The 18,804-nt window shown below is 30.7% G+C and overlaps 1 protein-coding gene across 1 annotated transcript; it reads right to left on the bottom strand.

Moving 5' to 3' along the window:
* Positions 1–3,622: 3,622 nt before the first annotated feature.
* LOC118204201 (caspase-2-like) lies at positions 3,623–13,393 on the bottom strand. The gene has a single exon (XM_085823625.1). The coding sequence runs from the start codon at positions 13,305–13,307 to the stop codon at positions 12,303–12,305; it is 1,005 nt and encodes a 334-aa protein (XP_085679751.1). The 5' UTR covers positions 13,308–13,393; the 3' UTR covers positions 3,623–12,302.
* Positions 13,394–18,804: the final 5,411 nt, after the last annotated feature.

The raw sequence follows: 18,804 nt of genomic DNA, 5'->3' as shown, positions 1-18,804 counted from the left end.
ATCATTAAATCGAAAATCTGAGTCAATTTATAATTAATGCTCTATTTGGTCCATTTCAAATTAGAGCATTTTTTATTTTAATATTTGAAATACGTTAAATATTAATGTTCATTTTCACATACTTAACTTTCTCTGAATATTTCTGAGAGGGAATGAAAAATGGATTTTTTAAAAAAATATTATTTAAAACTTGTATTAAGTTCTAAAATGTAAGGGAATAATTCTGTTAACACTAATCAGATTTTTTAACCCTTAATTTCAACAATACATATTCTAAAACTCTTCTTTAGTACTTTTTGAAGTACGCATCTCATAAAATTTGCTTTACAATGCCTTTTAACAAATTGCTTTCCAGTATGAGCAATTCTTGCTTAAATAGTTTTATAAACGTATTTGTCAAAAGGATTTCAATTTAAGTTTACAATTCAATATTAAGGTTATTATATATTTATAATCATTACAAATTTAGATATATTTAATAATTAGATTTCTTCACAGTTACTTTCACTGGAGTTTATAAATGAATAAATCCTTCATTTCAAATACATTTATAAATATCTACATATTTTGTTAAAGACAGATACATGCTTTTTACAAGCACATGCATAAGTACCCATACATATTTCCTATTTTTCATGTTTGGCGTGTGCAAACTTTTAATTTCTGCGCAGTCACTATATTTTTTAAGAATAATTTACAATAATTTAGCAAATTCCCAAACTTTTTACATAAGAAATATGGGTACTTTTCCGTTTTGACGGCGCAAACGATAAAGTCGCCAATAATGGTTTAACTGATGCCAGACGGAATATCTTTGTTGGTAACCTTTTACGCCTCAGTTTCAAAACAAGTTGAAGCCATTTCTTATCAGATTGTTTCTTTCAATACTGGCATACAATAATATAGAATTTTTACACGATATTTAAATTTTATCCCCTAAGACAATTCACGGTAATAAGTCAATTAGTTCTAAGTCAATCAGGTTCTAAGTCAATTAGAACGCAATTACACCGCTCATCCGAAGGCGAAATCAAGTGTTAAATTCATCAATTCTAATAAGAATACACTAGCGAAGTAAAGCACTGCGGTTTTACATAATTTCTGAGTAAGCTATTCGTACGAATTGAAATAATTCTTGCATTTAAACTTGTATTCCAAATTAAGATTTAACTTGAAATTAATGTAGATAATTACTGAGCGAATTAGATTTTAGTAGCGTAGTTTACGTGAGATGAGATCACTTGGGGTCACGTGATACGAACCGGCGAATCTGGATATTGAACCATGAAATCATAGTAAATTCTTAAATTAATGTCATTTTACAAATTTATTGTCTTTATTTATTGGCTTTTTACAAAATTTTAAACCATATTAAAATGTTTATGCCTTCAAAATAAAAAAAAATTCTTAGAATTAACATTTTTTATGTGTATACTGTATGTTGTCGCCAACAAAGTCTGCTTGGCGAGATTTGCGCCGGCGAAACGGAAAAGTACCGAAATATGTACTATAAATGTAATTTGAATGAAAATTATGTGCATTATTTTTAATGTCCATTCAAAGGTGTTTTTCTTGAAATGATGAAATATGAAAAAATAATTTAATCTCTTAAATACCCCCCCCCCAAAAAAAAAAAAAAAAAAAAAAAAAAAAAAAGAATGAAACTTTTAAAAGATAAAATTGCATTTTAAGAGGAAATTTATTTCTTACTGAAATTTTAGTTGAATAAAAACTCAAATGTATATTACATAAAAAATGCTATAATTTAATTCTAAGTTATGAAAAATATAAGTGATTTTTAATAGAAATGTTAAATGTCAAAATGTGGTTTTTAAATATTACACTACACTGTTATTCAGTCTATATTTTTGTAATTAATACAGATCTATCATATGATAAAAAATGAAATTAAATCTTTGCTTACCTGTGAAATAATATGCCTGGAATCAGTTTTCAAGATCTGTTTGTGCACCCATAAGCACAGCAAGCTTCCATGCTGAATACTTTTCAATACACAGTATCAGTATTGAATTCCTTTGCTGTTACTGGTTCTCAATTTCTCAGAGAAATCAATCTTTAATCCAGAAGAGAGTTAATTGAGAATCAAAAATTTCACCACGATACTGAGAGCAAATACTGTAATATGTTTCAGTCAGCCATTTTTCTCTATGAATGAGACCTGCGTACGTTAAGAAGCGAGCACAAACCTCGAATTTCCGGGAAGAAAAGACTTGAGTGGGAAACATTTAACAATCTGGAATCAATAAGAGGACCATTCATGATTGAACCTCCTTTTGCGGGTTACACAAATGTTTTCACCTCCAATGTTACCCTATTTTTAAATTCTTAATAAGCTGTATTGATGATGTGGAACGTTCACATGGTCACATCATCTTGACCTTACATGTTACTTCCACCGAATTCACAAATGTATCTGTATTCTGTTCCACACATTAGTATAAAATTGTACATAATTTTACACAAATGTGTATATTTATTAATTTTGACAAGGATTGCAGAATTTGGTGGTAATATTATTTTTTAGTTGACCCAAAGTGATTATTTTTCAGCTATATAAAAATAAAAGGATGAGTTTAAAATGAGCAACTACTAAGCCTCTCCTCTAAAAATTTTTAAAAAAAAATACATGTTAAAATAAGATATGGATGACAAAAAAAATAAATTTTATTTAAAACACTTTGGAAATTTGGAAAATAAAATAAAAGTAGCAAATAGTCTTTCAAGACTATCGAAAGACGTATACAATTTTAAAAGTACTGTAAGGTATTTTTCATTCTTTAAGCACAACATTTTTGCTAAAAATCTATATTTTTGTAGTTCAACAGCTTAGAATTTTACAAAACAAATTCATAATCCAAAGCACGGTTGTTGGTTATCGAAAAACAACCAAGATGTGATTTTTGCGCAAATGTCACTAAACTATACAAATTGGTATTATACATCACACAAAGAATGTTTCTTTTATGCAAAAGTGTTTCATTTTTAGATTTGTGTGGAACTATTGTGTGTTGAAATAGTACTATCAAAGCGCTGTCAAGGTAGCTTCTGGATGTAAACAAAAAACACCCCATCAGGAGACCAAAGCCTTGGAGCAGTGCTTATTCTTACCTCCATGCTTCTCACAGACATGGTGATGATGATGTGAACATGTGAATTGATAATACTATAATAGATAAACTAAATATTGGCATCCTATTACTTTTCAGATTTTTGCCAACACTGTTGAAGAGTTTACAGGAAAATTACATAATTTAGAAACAACAAAGCTGATCGAGATGTTGTTTATATTACTTCATATATCATTATATCTATTCATTATTAAATAATAAACTATAAATTTATAAGTTGCATACGCCATTGTTACATCTACTCATTTCAGATCATAAATTTATTAATATTTAATGAAGCCCATCATATATTATTTGAGTTTCATTAAATATTAATAAAATTATGCTCACAAAATAACAGTAAAACGTGTGATATTCGATTTATTAAAGTAAAACCTTTAGTTTGTGCTTGGAGTGAAAGGATAACTTCTAAGAAAATGCTCTACAGGAAATACAATCATATTAATACGTGAAATATTGTGATAGCTCTATGATTTCTTTTTTTTTTTTTTTTTTCTTTTATCTTTTTTGAGGGGGGTACTGTCTTCTGTAATGGCCTTGATGAGAAAGTAAATATGGCACATTTCTGCATTAGCAAGAGAGAGATGGTTATTAATCTGTGCACATGTGAGAAACAAATGGTTAACCACCTAACTGGTTTTACATAACAGAACTGTGTCATTTATTTCTTTATTTACCATCAGAAGAGCAGCTGCACCGCCTTTAAGACATTCAGCTTTTATGCTCAACTGATGGAATCATCTACCAACTGTGTTGTTATGTAAAATACAATAAAATTTTAGAATTTTGATAATTACATAATAAAAATTAAATATCAAGAAATAAATATATAAATAATACAATAAATAATAAACATTAATAGATACAATAAATAAAAGTTAAAAATTTAGAATAAGATAAATACAATGTTGTTATATATGAAGTCAAATAAATTATCAGAATTTTGAGAATTATATAAAAAAAAATTAAGAATTAAATATATAAATACAAATACCTAAATAAATGTGAAGTAAACGAAACATAAGTACATAAGTAAATACTTAAAAAGATCATTTCAAATATTGAAAATGAACAACATAATGTATGAGAATAGTAGAGGTTGAGAATGTAAGATTTGTAAAGAGTAAAGTATTTCATTATGGAGAATGAAGAGCAGTAATTGAATAAAAGTTGATGAGAAATAGTATTTGAATGAATTAGGATGACTTGAATGAAAAGTTCGTGAAAATTCTTGATAGAGAGTCATTCTTGAGTAAAAGACTTGACTAATAATCTTGAGTTGAGACTTTATTAATATATTAAGGAGATGGAGTTAGAAAATATTCTTAAATTCTTGATTGAGCTTGAGAGATCTTGAAGGTGTACTTAAATAAAGATGGTCTTGAGTGAAAGCATTAAAATGAGGTACAGTCAAAAGTCGTTAATCCGGACTTGTCGGGACTTCGGCAATTCCGGATTATAGATCATCAGTTTAAATCTGGTAAGATGGCATGCAGAAATTATAAAATTAAAATATGAAACCATAATTTATGAAATAAAGAACTATTATGATCTAAAGGGTATCAAAATTTACAAAAAAAAAAAAAAAAAAAAAAAAAAAAGCTTAATATTTATTTGTTTACTTTATTAAACATTTCTTTCAATGTAAGTTGTTTAAGTTGCTTCGTTTTTTATGTGATAATACATTCTCTTTAATTCTTTAAACAGACATAATTTCTTGTTCAGTTACAAAGTTCCGCTGTTCAAGTCCTATGATTGCTGTGTCGAGAATACCAACTAATTTGTCAATCAAAATTTTTTCGTATTCAATAAGCTCTGTCACTTTCTTCGCTATCGGAAGCGAATTATAATGACGAAGAATTTGATTTAAATCATATCAAAGATGGAGTACATCGAGATGAAATACTACATTTAATAAGGAATTATAAGCCAAATAAAATAAAAACATCTGCCCTGAAGATAAGGATAGTGCCGACAGATCAACTTCCAATTCATTGTGCGGCGCCGCAGCGTTAAAGATAAACAAAGGATATGCCTTTATCCCTTTTTAGTAGCAATTCCACTTTTTGTTTAATGAACTTTGAAACATACTTTCGCTTTGTAGATTATTTACATATTAATAAATATATATCAGAAATTCTGTTTGACATAATCGAAAGTTCAAGCTTACTTTTATAAAATTGCTCTAACAGTCTGCAAAAAATAATAAGCCGGATCCAATTCGAAGACTAAGGAAGAACGCAATCTGCAACATTAACTGAAATAGATAATTAAATAATTTTAGCTTAGCTTATACCGTCCCATTATACATTAAACGCGCACTCGTAAACATATTTTGCGCATGCGCACAACCATATTCTCAGCCGTAAAGGCCTTATGCGCATGCGTCAACGTGACGCATGCGCAGAATGTTCGAAGCTTTGGGGTCCGGATTATGGGTGTCCGAATTAACGACTTTAACTGTAGTAGAAAGAATGGCATATTAAGTAAGGTAAATGAACAAAGAATAATGATTTCAAGTTCCTTTAAGATTATCGATGTTTGCGGAGATATAATTTATTATATTATGAAGATGATTTCTTAGAATATTACTTTTTAATAACTGTTGAAACCATAACTGAGCAGAAGTTAAATTGTATGCTTTACGGTGATAATCTTTAGTACGGTTGCAGTGAAAGAGATAATGATCTATTGTGTCTTCATTCCCACAGGTACAGAGATTTGTATGGTGAAGTCCGAATCTATGAAGGTATTCTGGAAATGGACCATGAGCTGTTACGAAAAATGTAATTGAACGGTTGGTAGATATTAATGATCTAGAAGGTTTTGATATGAAAGTAAAAGTTCTTCTGCCAGTAGTTGCTTCAGTCCAGGTTTGCTTCCATAAGTGCATTAATTCTGTTTCTAATTTTGTTTTTAGTAATGATATTGGATAGGGAATTGAGTAATTTGGAAGGGAAGACTTGTTTGCAGCCTCTTTTGTTAGTTCATCTGCGAGCTCGTTTACCTTTGTGCTTTAATCCATTTGAAATGTGGTCTATTATTGTTTTGAAATTTAGAAAGTAGAAAATGAATTTCTTGTACAATAGGCGATCGACTGTGTCCAATTATAACTTGAATACCAGATGCACTATCAGAGAGAATTAAGGATGGTAAAGAAAGTTCTTTGGCGAAGCATATGGCTTCTTTGATTGCAAAAATTTCTGCTTGAAAAACTGAGTTGTTATTGTTTAAACGAATATTAATATTTAATTTTTGTTTTTAATATTTAATTTTTTTCGGAATGCGCAATATGCACTACCGAAGCCTGCTTCAGATTTCGAACCATCAGTATATATGGCGAGTTCATATTTATTGAGTTCAAAGGATCCCAATAGGGATTTTGTGTAAAAATATATAGGATGTAGCTCTAAGTTGTGTTTAAGATATTCAAAATCTGTGGGTTGAAATACATCATTATTCATTATGCTTTGAATTCTTAGTTTTGATATTCTTACTTTATTTGCTTCTTTTATTAGAGATAAAGTTATTGGAGGGATGCCGGTTATAATTTGTAACGCACTAGTTGGAGTAGTTCTGTATGCTTTTGCTAGAGAGAGGAGGAAAGGTCTTTGGATTGAAAGTAAATGTTTTTGTGCCTGGGAATTCAAGGTTAAACCCCAGACGGAAGCTCCATATAGTAGTATTTTTTCAATAACTGTTATGTACCAAATTTTTTCTAATTTTGAGGATATACCCCAAGTGCTTGCTGTTACAGATCAAAGAACTGTATCATTATAGTGTTTTTTCATTGAAAATACTCATTATGCTTGCTGTTTTCAATCTTCCGTCAATCTGCTGTTTGAGGCATTATTAGCATCAGCTGCTGAATTGTGGAGATCAAAAAGAGTCTGTAAAAAATGAATTTTCTAATATATTCATTTATGCTTTTCTTTAGTAAACTGCTACCAAAATTGTATTAATTAAAATATTAAATAGAATTTTCATAATATATTTAATAATAAATAGAATTTTTCAGCATGTTTATTTATAAGAAATAAACGGCTGACATTACAATCTATATTAAATACAATAATTAATATACATATTAAAAGAGTTATTTTGAATTATTTTGTAATTTAAATAAATGGCTAACATAATTGGGTACTTACGTATTATCGCAACCAGGTTGGCGCTATTTGTAAGCTTCAGTAAAAAAGTATGAATAGAAAGAAAATGTACATTTATTAATTACAGATAATTTTTAATACAGTTTTTTATATTATTTTGTTTTAAAATATAAAATAGCAATTAAACCCTTCCGGTTTCGAATTTGAATAAGTTGCAGAATTATTTTTTAGGCGGAAATCTTTTGGCTATTGCTTTTAGCACTGGTTGAAAACCGTATTCGCCATAACCATGTACACGTCGACTTATTTTTACTTAAAAAAACACATCCCAGAATTGCACAAAAATGGCATTGTGCACACTTTTGACTTTATCCATGTACACTGCTATATTCTCATAAATTACAAAAATTTGCACGAAAATGAAGGAAAATTTTGTGAATCTCCACATGCTATTTTTACAAAACTACGTATAACATGTAGGGTTGCCGTAAGTAGGGTCGCCAAATTTGGCAATTTATGCGAAATTTGGCCTGGTTACGATAATACGTAAGTACCCATAATTGTGTCAAATACATTAATTTATGTATATTTTAAATAAGCTTTGTTGAATTGTTATTTTAAATAAGTTTTGTTGAATTATGTAATTTTAAATAAATTGCTGACAAAATTTTATAAATACTATAAAAAATACAAATTTATGTTAAATTCCTTCTATATAAGTATATTAAATAACTTACGTTACATAGATAATATATTAATAGTCAGTTTATCTTTTTTAATAGTAATTTTTGTTTCCCTAATTGTTTACAACATTTGGCAACAAATCACACTTTTTTAAGCTGGAATTGCAGGAAAGTTATTCACTTTCTTGGCAAGGCCATTGAGGGCTCTATGCCCTAAGGGAGGAACATCTTCAATGAACTGCCGTTTTATCGGTGCCATTCTGTTATCAGACCTGATTCAGAAATGTATGTATGTATGCATGTGTGTATGTATGTACATGCATGTGTATATGTATGCACACACATACATTTGTGCATACACATCTAAATCCAGTCCTCATAACAAAACAACCGATTTATCTTTTAGCATAGTCAAATTCACTTTTGTGGATGTTCACAACATTTGGCAACAGACCCCACTTTCTTGAGACCAAATTCTGCCAACTGCATTGATTTGGTCACCACCGCCCTGCTGGTGACCAAGTCAATACTTTGGTAGATGGTTGCACGGATTTTTGGCGATTTACATTGGTGCAGTTTTTACAATCGTCAGCAATCTTGAAAAACACTGTTTTTACATATTTTATGCATAGTAAAGTATTCGAAAAGATATTGTTAAAAATAATGGATTCATTTTTTGTTGAAAACGTCGTGTTTTAAGATGGCAGGCAAATGTAAATAAATACATTTACTACGAGTATAAAATACTAAAGTAAGGTTAAATTATTACTTTCATATAGCAAAGAAATAGAATAAAAACGCTGCTATAAAAACATTGTGCCACCATTTAAAAGAATTAAAATATTACTTAAATTCAAATACTTTAAAATAAGTTTTATACGATATTATAAAACCACTTACTTTAAAGTAAGGTGACATCATCATCCACAACATAAAATTATATAAAATATCATAAACAATAAAATTTTTATTTCATATAAAAATACAAACTTAAATTAATTTATAATATTTAGAAGCCATAAATAATATTCACAACACGGAATTTATGCATAATAAAATGCATTGTTTTTTAAGTAAAATGACAACAAAGGATCAGTTACCGTAAATACGAGTAAGTTGTCCAGCAATGGGTTTAGCATACTAAAAAAAAAAAAAAAAAAAAAGCCAAAATCCCTGCAATTATTTACCAAAGCACCTTTTTATTTGACAAAGAAGACAAGAACCTTTTTATTTGTACTATCTGGAATTAGAATTGGTTCAAACTATCAGCATTTACTGCCCTCATTCATTTAACAGCAAATGTGCCTCTATGAATGAAGTTGTACTAAAGTTATATCCTGACTAAAGAAACATCCATAATGAAACACTGAAAATACATAAAACAGCAACATATTAACTTGATTAAAAAACAGGGTTGGGGGATAATATGACAGTACCCAATTTGTTATGAAAATCAGTGCTGCTTTTATAACAATTTCAGTGAAAATCATAAGAATGAAAAATGTTTGACATGCATAAAATATCAATTGGCATATAAAAGTATGTGTATACATACACAATTTATGCGACAGGTTGCAACAGAAGGAACTCCCCAGTTTGAGATGAGTATAGCTACAGGATGGAAGGGAATACAGTGATGGGAAGCCTTATCCTTGAAAAGTGAACGATGTGCAAATTTTGGAGTAAAATGCAACTTGATCAGAAGAATATTACACTTGCATTGTAGAGCAGTATATTCAAATGGTGGGTCCCCGATAGCAACAGAACATTGTGCCTTTCGTTTTTACTGATAGTAAGAATGCTTTCATGACAAATAAATACTATTGGATGTCCAGTTTTGAAAGTTCTGAACGAGACAATACAACAGGAAGTTGCAATCATTATAGCTAAAATGATTCTTAAATTCTGGGATAGTTATCGAGAAAAAGCTCCTTCAATGTGTTAATTATAGAGGCCACTGCTTAAATGATGGTTTGTTGAAAAAAACCGATGTAAAATGGCATTATGTGAACCTTCAAAGAATAAAAAAAGGCTAATCTTTGGAATATGGTAACAGGTATTTTGGCGACATTTTGGTAAGGCGATAAAGGTTATTAGCTAGGGCTCTAGCAGTGTACATGGATAAGGTCAAGAGTGTGCGCAATGCCATTTTTGTGCAATTCTGGGATGTTTTTTTAAGTGAAAATAGGTCGACGTGTACATGGATACCGTGTATGTGCAATTCTTAAAAACACGGCAAGCAGTTTTCGATTCTGCACTTTCTCCCAATTTCGCACTTAATCTTTGTCATGATTAAGCACATTTGTTCCATAAAAGTTCTAGCATAAGCGTAATTCGGCTAGCGGATTGTTGAAAAAAAATGTTGAGTAAAAAAAGAAAAAAAAACATGCCTTTACTTCGTGAAAACAAAATGGCATCCAAACAAAAACTAGCACGTTACTGTAACAGGGTTGGTCACCAAATTTTCACCAAAAAATTGCCAAGTTACCATAATCCAAAGACTAACCTAAAAAAATTCTTCAAAAAAAGCTTCTCAAATTGGGGAGTTCTTTTTTTCACACCCCGCATATGTTTTATTTTATTGCAAAAAAATAATTACTCATTTATAAGATCTGTTTTAATACACAGTAAGAATAAATAATATAAAATGTTGGATACTACAATCATATAAATCTTAATTCCAGAAAGCAGAAACAAAATTACAAATTATGGGTATGCTCTAAATAATGTCATAATTTTATTACAGATAACAGTAAAATTAAATGTAAAATTTAAAACATATCTGGTACTTACATATTATCTTATAGATCATGAAACTGTCATAAAGCAGTATGATTTAGAATCAACTGCGAATAAGTGTAACATCACAATACACTCATTACATCTGCTTTTTGTTTGATGAAATTGGATTGATTATCAAAAATCTGCTTTTTGTTTGATGTAATTGGATTGATTATCAAAAAAACTGCTTTATTTTTAGAAACAAGGATATGAAACTGTTGTATTTTTCCTTTCATTTTTTGGGGGGAAGGAGTAAATATAGTTACTTGCATACAGCTGACAAAACAGATATAGACTGGAACAATCACCCATGGGAAGTTTGTATTCATAGAGTTCTACAGAATTCTTCTGATAAAACTGGAATTCCAAACAAAATAGTTAAAACTGACAACAGCCTTTTCACGAAGAGCATCAAATACAGACTGCTTATTAAATAAAGAGTCATAATTTCCTTTAGAATTCGGCACAAACAATTACGGGAACTCTAATGGGATCTCTGCCAACTTTCAAGATAATGGAGTACCAAAGATTTTTAAACTACCATTATTAGAGAAAAATACACTGTTTTATTATTATTATTATTGATTATTTATTTCAGAAACATAAAAACATTAGTGCCATTTCCAGCAGGAATTTTGATACAAACTACTGAAACTCATTTTGATCAGATGTAAAACTATACCATTTCAACATAAATATGGCGAAACACACAAAATATTCTGTTTTTATTTAGAGGTAACTATCAGAGAAATGCATTATATATTACACTTAATTCTATTTTGAAAACAGAAAAATTGTCATAACTATAATTATCAACAAACAGCACTATTTTCTTTTCATTTCACACAATATTTCAGAGAAATTTCTTTTATACCAACTTTTTATAAATTTCCAAAAGTAATGCATTCCTTAGATAGTTTTTTACTTTTTAGTTTCAATAACTTTAAGTTATTAATTTTATTCCCACTCCTCAAAAAGCATTTCCAAATCTTTTTTCTCAAAATTATGTATATAATAAAAGAAAGCTTTATGCATGTATCAGTATAAAAAAATTCAATAAAATGGAGATAGTACTTCAGTATAATACCGCTTACAGCTATACTTAATGTAGTCAAAAGTCTGCTAAGCAGTACATAAAATAGATAAAATTATCGTATTCTTGTCACTCAAAAACATTCATTTACATATTACAAATCTCTTCAGATAAAGCTTTTGATATCTTCTGTCTACTGTCTTTTTCATAATGATTTATAAGTTTATCATTACATAATCCACTACTATAAGGCTTCAAAATTAATGCAATAAACCTTCTCTATAATGATACCCAATGATTCTAGATAATTTTTGTTTTCTGTAGAACTGGATACCTTAGAATAATTATCTTCATTTCTGTTTACTTACAGCCAGTGACCACATGAAAGAGCATTGCAGTTTTAATCATCAAAACATTTTCTGATCGCTCCCCCCCCTTTCAACAGCAATATCTATTTTTCGGTAAATTTTACTATTCCACCATAAGGCACTTAAGTATGCATTTACACCTACCACATTTTATATCACATTTGAGATTACAAAAAATGTCACAATTTTTTAAAATGTATGCCTTTTAACCCATGTCCTACAGATTTTGTAATAAACGATGGACAGGCATTCATAACCTTACGCATTATGGTTTCAAGATCTTCTGTCTTATAATTTTCCAAAAGTATTTTAGAAAATTCTCTCATATAAGATTTTCCTTCTACTTCCTCAGAAGGAAAATAATGAATGAAAACACATTTATATAGATCATCATTTTTTTCATGAAAAGCAACTGAATCTGTATCATCAGTTCTGGTATTTCCTCTAGGAAGGAAAAAAAGTTTTGGTTTTTCATAAAACTTAGGGTTTTTATTTCCAAATAATTTTATAATCTCATATACATATACAAACCCACCATCAGTTCCATATATAATTTCTTGGTTACCTTCTTCACCGCCATAACTTAGAACAATCACAACACACGAATCTAAATCTCCCTTGTTAGCAAAGTCCTTCAATGTTGAATGCATTTTGTCTTCTTCCAAATTATTTTTTATTGTGATATTATATCCAAGTTTGCTGAAAGCATGATACAGATCCTTGGCATCTTCATCAGACCAATTCCTTTTTCTTTTTGGAAAATCCACGTTATTAATAATCAAGCAATCGCCTATGGTACTAGGAGACATTTCATAGCAGTGTGAGTTTATATCTGTATTCAAAGAATTTGAAATTTCCTTACCACCCACTGATTCTTCCAACTTCTTAATAACTTGACCCGCATTTACATTTAAAGAATTATGCGTAGCAACTGATTCTTTCAACTTTTTGACAGCTTTATCTTGACCCGCATCTTCCAAAACTTTCAAAAATATATCAAAAGCTTTAGGTCCTCGAGTAGGGAGTTCTTCGATGAAGCATGCTTCTTCGGTATCGAAAATATCATTCAGCATAGATCTTGTAAACAGTTTTGATTTTTCAATGAATGGCCGTAATTCGTTTTTATCAATACTTTTCAAATAATCAGCATTAGATTTAATTGCCTGCCTGTGTTTTGGATCCATATCATGAATATGGTAATAGCAGATACGCAAACGAAAGTACAACAACTACATAAATCTAGATCATATAAGTAAGAAAGATGTTTGATTTTGCATCCGCTAAGACTTTATGCCATCAAGCCGTTATTAACAACATTAAGGGCCCTAGTCTGGACACAGTCGAGATAGAAGAACGGGTCGTTTTTTGCGATCTACTCGACAGAGAGCGAAACTGGTGTCATCGTCTCGATCATTACAGAGATCGACGCGTCGGAAATTTTTCCGTCAGTAGACAGCTGCCGTTTATGTTTCTGACTGTCATTTTAGAGCTAAACTGAGGACGGCGGAGGTCACGGATTGTTTTTGGAAGTGTACGTAATAGATATTTTAATTTTGTGAAAGATTGTGAAAAATTCGAGTATTTCGCAATAGAAATCACGCATTTGATGCTGACGATTCTACATTATTTATTTATTCTACTTTACCAATGCCTTAATTACATTTTAGTGAAAATAATATATTTGGTGTTTTCCTATTTCACATATAAAGAAGGAGTGCATACGTTTAATTTAAAATTGTAATTTTTAAACTAATGTACTTAATTTCATGTTCTGATGAGTAATTTGTAAATTTTGAAATTTTATGTTTTAAATTATAATGTATTTCCCTCTACTTTTATTTTAATTTTCAGTGTATAAAAATGTAATACATTAGACATGCATTAAAGAATATGCAGTATATAATTCAAACTATGCACATCCTAAATTGAACATTTACATTAAATTGCTTTGAGTTAAAAAATTTATTTAAGTAGTTTTAACTGTACCGATATCAATGTCAATTTCCAATAGTTTTCAGAATTTCCTGTATAAAACAAGTTAAATTCCTATATAATTTTCGGTTAAACCAAATTCTTGTAACTAATATAACGCATGATTTATAATTAGTTATCAGATTTTTTAATTTGGTCTACTTTTAGATATTACATCAGTTTTCTGTATTTTTATTCAGAACTAAAAAGTGCTTGGTTTGGGTTTTATGTAATTACGGCAAAGCCTCGAGGGCTATCTGCCTTAAGTGAGGGTTGCCTTCGTGGAGGACATTCTAAGGGAAACTAGCTCATATACACGTAACACATGGAGAAAACCATGAAAACGTCCATGCGGTCTGCCCGTTCGCGGGATTCCTACCTTGGACCAAACTTCCAGTGTTCAGCGATTTTACCGCTCGGCCGCTGGTGGGATCGATTTAAAAAGGGTATAAATAGGAATATGTGCTGCAATTTCTTTCACTGCATCTGTTAATATATTTATTATACAGTTTTATATATATGTAATGATATTTTTAAATCAATTGATTAAATTAAATTTTAATAATATTGCTTAATAATGTGTTGGCAATTCTCTATCTAAATTGCATCCCTGTTCCTAAATTTTGGCGAAATCCTTTCTTTAGTATAAAATATATTAACCTGTTGGCGCCCGCCAAATCGCCAAACTCATAAATCTGTCATATTACATAAAGTCCTTTAGAACACTCCTGATGAGAGGATAGCGTCACCTCGCGATTTCAATTAATATCGCTGATTGGAGGAGCTTCGTGACGCACACATATGTATAAGTGGGGCTTCTGCTCAAGGTACGATAAGAACGCTTGTGAGATGGATGCTAAAATAAACCTAGCACTTTATATTCCAAAATTTGTCTCATTCCTGTTGCCCGGCTGCACAAAACAAATAATGTATGAGAAATTGCATTTCAGAAAGCCGGTAGGATACCACCTTCAAAGGGATTTTCTAAAAAAGAAGATACCCCAAGGATTATACGGATAAAATATTACGCACTTTAGATGAATTTGCCGCTGTGCGACTTCTATATTTCTACATTTTCTCTAGGCGTTCTTGCTTCAAGAGAATCATCCTTCTGTTACCTGTATTCTGGCATTCTGCAGATTATTTTACGTCCAGAGAAGCATCCTTCGCGTGATCTGTGTTTCCATCGAAAGTTCGTCGTTCATCAAATGTGTGCTTACCGTTGACCTACTTTTAAGGATGGAAATCTTTCCCTACGTCTACGCCGTTCTGTGTTGCTCTCGAGAGCTTTGTGCTTGTGTGGTGATTGATCGTGTTTTGCGAAAATCTAATCAAGAGTGCACAAAAATGTGTATTTTCGTGTCGATTTCATCACTCGTATTCTCGTCACAATAAGTCAAACAGAAGCAATTAGTAAAAATATTGGCGATGCAAATGATATTATTACTATTGAATTATAATTACTGATTTAATAATAGTGTTTTTATTTTGAAAATTTAAAAAAATATTATTTTGGTATAAATGTATTTTAAATTTGGTATTTAAAGGATGTATTTTGGTTTTAATATTGTTTTGAGAAAATTTAAAGAGTATTATTTTTAAATTAGTTTTATTTATGAAAGTATTATTAAGAGAATAATGGCTAATGAAAACATCTCTAATCCTGATGATTCATTAAGGGCAGCTAGTGCTGAACCTGAAACAAGTATAATTCCCTTTGACGCGCAGAATGATATGGATATAAATTCATGTCTTGAGTACTTTAACAAAACTCATTTAGATAAAGATGAAACGTGGAAGCTTAATAATGTAGCTCGATATCTAAAAGGTAATGCACTTAGCGTATATGTCAAAAACTGCCATAAAATTACTAAATATGATGGTAATTAAGAAAAAGAATTTTTATAAAATTGTAGTACCTAAATCTTTAAGATTAAAATTGTTGAATAAAACCCATGAAAATTTTGGTCACCCGGGAGTTCAAATTATGCTTAACTTAATCACTCCTCAATATTATTGGCCTCATATTAGCGAAGATATCGGAAATTTTGTTAAACATTGTCAAACTTGTCAACTTAATAAAAAGAAAAAACAGAAAAAATTTGGTCTTATGCAAGACGTACCTCCAACCGACAAACCTTTCGAATGGCTCTCTATTGACACTGTGGGAGGATTTAATTATTATAATTCTACAAAAAAAATATTTACATATAGTTACTGACCATGCAACAAGATATGTCTGGGCTTTTCCCTCTAAAAGTGTAACTTCAGAAACCTATGCCAATTGTCTAAAACAAATATTTCAAATACAAGTCCCCGAAAAAATTCTGAGTGACAGGAATGCAGCCTTCACTTCCTCTAGATTCAAAAAATTTCTTAAAAAGCATAATGCTAAACAACTTTTAACTTCATCTCACCATCCCCAGACAAATGGTAAAGTAGAAAGAGTAAATCAATCAATAGTAAGTCGACTAAAATGTAAAGTAAATTCTTCTTCTAAAAACGTACCATGGACTAAAGTGCTAGAGCAAGTTGTTATCGAATATAACAACTCCCCTCATACGGTAACTAAGTTCACCCCAGCATACTTACTATTTGGTAACCTCCCTTTTGAATCTCCAATTGATCAAAATAAATACCCTTCCTTAAATGAAGCAAGGGCTTTAGCAAAGAAAAGAACTATCGAATACCACCGAAAGAATAAAACTAGATATGACATCAGATTTGTAGAATCTAAATTTCAACCTGGAGATTTTGTCCTTTACGAGGAATTCGAATACCCAAATACTAGAAAATTGACTTCACCCTATTCAGGCCCTTATCAGATTATGAATAAATTATCTGAAGTTAATTATGAAATCGACAGGGAAAATTTTCACACGAAGAAACCAACTGAGATTGTACATGCGTCAAAATTAAGGTTCTATTATCCACCCGAGAACTTTAAATTACATCATGAATAAATCAAAATTTATAAATCAATAAACTATCCATAACCCTTCTTTTAGTTTTCATCCTGTTGTCCCCCTTAATAGTTGATTTATCTCTCAGTGCCTGAAAAGTTTGTCTGCCCTTTTCTTTTACTGGGCTCCTTCAAACTTGAGTTTCAAGTTCAATGCACTTTCCGTGTGGGAAACACTCAATTGAGGCTATACTACAAGTTGAGTACTATACCCTTACATTTCCTTGAGCTCATGTTTTCCTATGTTTGTGTTATAAATTGTAGCAACAGTTGAAAAAGTTAAATTTCAGTTGTTGAAACTTTTGAATTTCATTTTATGTTTCTGCAGCATCGTGTACAAAAAACTGGTATGGATGTTGGAAGTTAAATTTTGTTTTGTTATCATTAATAAGAGAAAAATAGAGTGACAAAATATGTTAAAAACCTAGCAAAATGTGTATTTTCAACAAGAGTATAAGAGCTCTAGTATCGTGACATAAAAACTCAAATGTTTTCAGTGCCAATGCTAATCCATAATTCTAGCGCTAATTAAATGATCCGGAGATCTCCAAAGACCAGTAAAAGACTGAAGATGAGCCTGAATGACAACTCTAATGATTGTACGGACTCATACACAAACTGTGAATGGCATGCCGTAAGATATAAACTTACAAATTCAGTTATATTACTATTTCCTATTACCGCGTAGCTAACCAGCAATATGTTATTAGTGCTTTATTTGTTCTTCACTTAGTTACTATATTATAATTTCATTAATCATTTATTATATTTTATATACTGTATTAATTATATTCAAATATTTTATGTCATATTTTATGTAAACATTTTGTGTGCCTTGAGGTAAATCCAATCAGTTTTCCTACTCACTTAATTTCCTAATAACTAAAATTTCTGCTCTCACTATCTGGACTGTCTTGGGTCGACGGCCGCGACTGCAAGCCTTTTCAGATGACGGGGGGGGGGGGCGGGATAATCTGTAATGATATTTTTAAATCAATTGATTAAATTAAATTTTAATAATATTGCTTAATAATGTGTTGGCGATTCTCTATCTAAATTGCATCCCTGTTCCTAAATTTTGGCGAAATCCTTTCTTTAGTATAAAATATATTAACCTGTTGGCGCCCGCCAAATCGCCAAACTCATAAATCTGTCATATTACATAAAGTCCTTTAGAACACTCCTGATGAGAGGATAGCGTCACCTCGCGATTTCAATTAATATCGCTGATTGGAGGAGCTTCGTGACGCACACATATGTATAAGTGGGGCTTCTGCTCAAGGTACGATAAGAACGCTTGTGAGATGGATGCTAAAATAAACCTAGCACTTTATATTCCAAAATTTGTCTCATTCCTGTTGCCCGGCTGCACAAAACAAATAATGTATGAGAAATTGCATTTCAGAAAGCCGGTAGGATACCACCTTCAAAGGGATTTTCTAAAAAAGAAGATACCCCAAGGATTATACGGATAAAATATTACGCACTTTAGATGAATTTGCCGCTGTGCGACTTCTATATTTCTACATTTTCTCTAGGCGTTCTTGCTTCAAGAGAATCATCCTTCTGTTACCTGTATTCTGGCATTCTGCAGATTATTTTACGTCCAGAGAAGCATCCTTCGCGTGATCTGTGTTTCCATCGAAAGTTCGTCGTTCATCAAATGTGTGCTTACCGTTGACCTACTTTTAAGGATGGAAATCTTTCCCTACGTCTACGCCGTTCTGTGTTGCTCTCGAGAGCTTTGT

This window comes from Stegodyphus dumicola, chromosome 9 (assembly GCF_044657685.1).
Source record: "Stegodyphus dumicola isolate Sdum_Otavi_A_Nest chromosome 9, ASM4465768v1".
Taxonomy (NCBI): domain Eukaryota; kingdom Metazoa; phylum Arthropoda; class Arachnida; order Araneae; family Eresidae; genus Stegodyphus; species Stegodyphus dumicola.
The sequence above is the reverse complement of the archived record's forward strand: the minus strand, read 5'-3'. Positions and strand labels throughout refer to the sequence as shown.